Below are 2,500 nucleotides of genomic sequence, written 5' to 3'. Positions count from 1 at the left end.
TCCCCTTATTTTTCTCCAGGTTTTGCATCATTTTCCATGAAATACTTTTTTCAGGATGGAGAGAAAAACCTTCAGCTGTTATGACAACTTTGTGGAAAGCAACAGTGTAGGTGCTCCAACTCACAACCCGGGGGTGATGGCCACAAAGCACCTTGCTGGTCTTATAACAGAGGGTCTAAAAAAAGTTGCATCCATAAAAGCAGAAAAGCTTTTGTCTTCTCATCACCATTACCAAGAAACATGTTCAGGAAAATTAGAGAGTTGTGAAGATGTAAATCCACAAAACACGGATGAAACTGCAGTGAAACCAGCATCTGAAAGTGAGGAGCCTCTCCCTGTTGACAAGGCAGAAAAAGCATGTGATTCAGAAACAAAGACTGATGTTCTTGAATACGAAGAAATAACGCTGATCGGCTTCAGTAAAGGCTGTGTTGTGCTGAACCAGTTGATTATAGAATTCCACCTTCTGTCTGTTGTGGAGGATATGGCTGCTGATAGCCTCAGGAAGTTTATGAGTAAGGTAAGATTTTATGATAAAAATTGCCACCTATTAGATCATCCTGACGAGTCAAGTCACAATATAGTTCGTTCATGTATAATCTTTAATTACAATTAAAATTAATCAACCATGGTGTATATGGAACACCATAAGTAAAGCTGGAAATTAGGTATGAGTAATTTTCAGTATTTTCAAATTGTTTCTGAACCAGGAAGATGATACTGGGATTTAGCTTATGATAATGTGATTATTAATATTAGATACATCTCATAATTTTCCTAAATGTTGTTTAATCTTTGTCCTTCTATAATTTTTTTTCTAGTACAATAGACCTAAGTAAAGATATATATATATATATATATATATGTACATAAAAGTATGCAGTAGTTACACTATTCATTTAGGCTAGCTATTCTGTGTGTCTATGCATGTGTTTGTGTTTATTGACCCATTCACAAGGAGTGACGTACTATCACATTATAGCAAAAAATCCCTGACTCTAGGTGACCCTGATCACCCTAATGAGGCCATTTCCCAATTGCCTAGATGATGGTTTACAAGCCCAGCTGTGAGCCAGTCAATCACCCAGGTGTGGAGCAGCATACACTAATGCACCCCAGTGTTACCAAAATTTTTAACTGAAAATTGTTTGTCATGAAAAGTTAACTGAGGAAGACACATCTGTCAGTTTGAGCTATAACATATATACCTTTTAAGAACAGATACATTATTATCAGACAAAATGAGTTTCTCTACAAATTGTGTAGCCACTCAAAATATCACTCAGAATGTAGTAATTATAATAGTACTAATGACAGAAATATCTGTGGCAAAAGAAACAGACTGATACACTGATCGCTTGGCCTAAATCTCCCAGCTAGTGACCGGACAGAAGGTTGTAGTGGTCTCTATAAATTAACTTGATGCCACAGAAGATGACTTGTACGTTCATGCTGTGGGTTTAATTTTTTAATTGTTTTTACAAATAGAAAGCTCCACAAGTACTAAGTCACCAGTGAGCCAATTACAACTACTACCTGTCTCAAATGTTTACCCTTTTCCTTGATTTTCAAAAATATTTTCTCGTATCTTATATTGCTATTACTAATGTTAATACAATATAATAATTATAATGTCAATAATAAGATAACAGCACTGATAGCATTATTAGGAAAAACAAAAATCCTGCAGCTTAAGGAAAGGTAAAATCAGGTGAGGTCACAAGGTCTACTAATTGACTCTTGTGGCTAAGCACTGCAGAGCCATTTATGTAATGAGACATTTCATGAAACAATGATACGGTGAGCACAACATTTTCCCAGTGATGATGGGTTGATATTAAACATTTCGAAGAAAGATTAAAAGTGAAGCCAACCTGTAGGCATATAAAGCAGAGGTAAACATAGATAAACAGCCAGAAAATAACATCAGCTAATATAGGGAGCTATATCAAGATTTTTTTTTTTTCTTTTTCTTTTCTTTTCTTTTCCTAAAACATTATTGCTCTTTCTTGAACTATAATCTTGAAAGGAAGAATAATACTATATATGATAATAATGAGACTGAGATGAATTATAATTTGGATACATATCAGCTTTCATTGTATTTCTAAGACATTTTAGTACTATGGCAGGAATATCAAAGACTTCTTGTCATGTACTTATACTGTTTTGAAGCCATTATAAAATAGGGGTAACCATGGTTTATAGCACATACATGCATGAATCCCCGAGAAGAATTGTACCTGTATTTTTAAATTTCTAGGTTTTAGAAGCTACAAAACAAAATAACTTTTAACAGTATAACCCTGATTTTTTAAATTTGCATTCCAACAGTAAGAAAATTGCTTCAGATAATCCCTGACTCTAGGTGACCCTGATCACCCTAATGAGGCCATTTCCCAATTGCCTAGATGATGGTTTACAAGCCCAGCTGTGAGCCAGTCAATCAGCCATTATAAAATAGGGGTAACCATGGTTTATAGCACATACATGCATGAAT

At 34.8% G+C, this 2,500-nt stretch overlaps 1 protein-coding gene across 9 annotated transcripts in view; it reads left to right on the top strand.

Moving 5' to 3' along the window:
• LOC125029299 (mitochondrial protein C2orf69 homolog) overlaps positions 1-2,500 on the top strand; it is a 10,631-nt gene that overhangs the window by 4,543 nt on the left and 3,588 nt on the right. For all 9 annotated transcript variants that reach the window (XM_047619203.1, XM_047619210.1, XM_047619209.1 and 6 more), the window contains exon 4: positions 55-520. In XM_047619203.1, coding sequence (XP_047475159.1) covers positions 55-520 — 466 coding nt within the window. The remainder of the gene's footprint in view (positions 1-54; positions 521-2,500) is intronic.

The sequence above is a fragment of the Penaeus chinensis genome, chromosome 9 (assembly GCF_019202785.1).
Source record: "Penaeus chinensis breed Huanghai No. 1 chromosome 9, ASM1920278v2, whole genome shotgun sequence".
NCBI classification, from domain to species: Eukaryota; Metazoa; Arthropoda; class Malacostraca; order Decapoda; family Penaeidae; genus Penaeus; species Penaeus chinensis.
The sequence above is the reverse complement of the archived record's forward strand: the minus strand, read 5'-3'. Positions and strand labels throughout refer to the sequence as shown.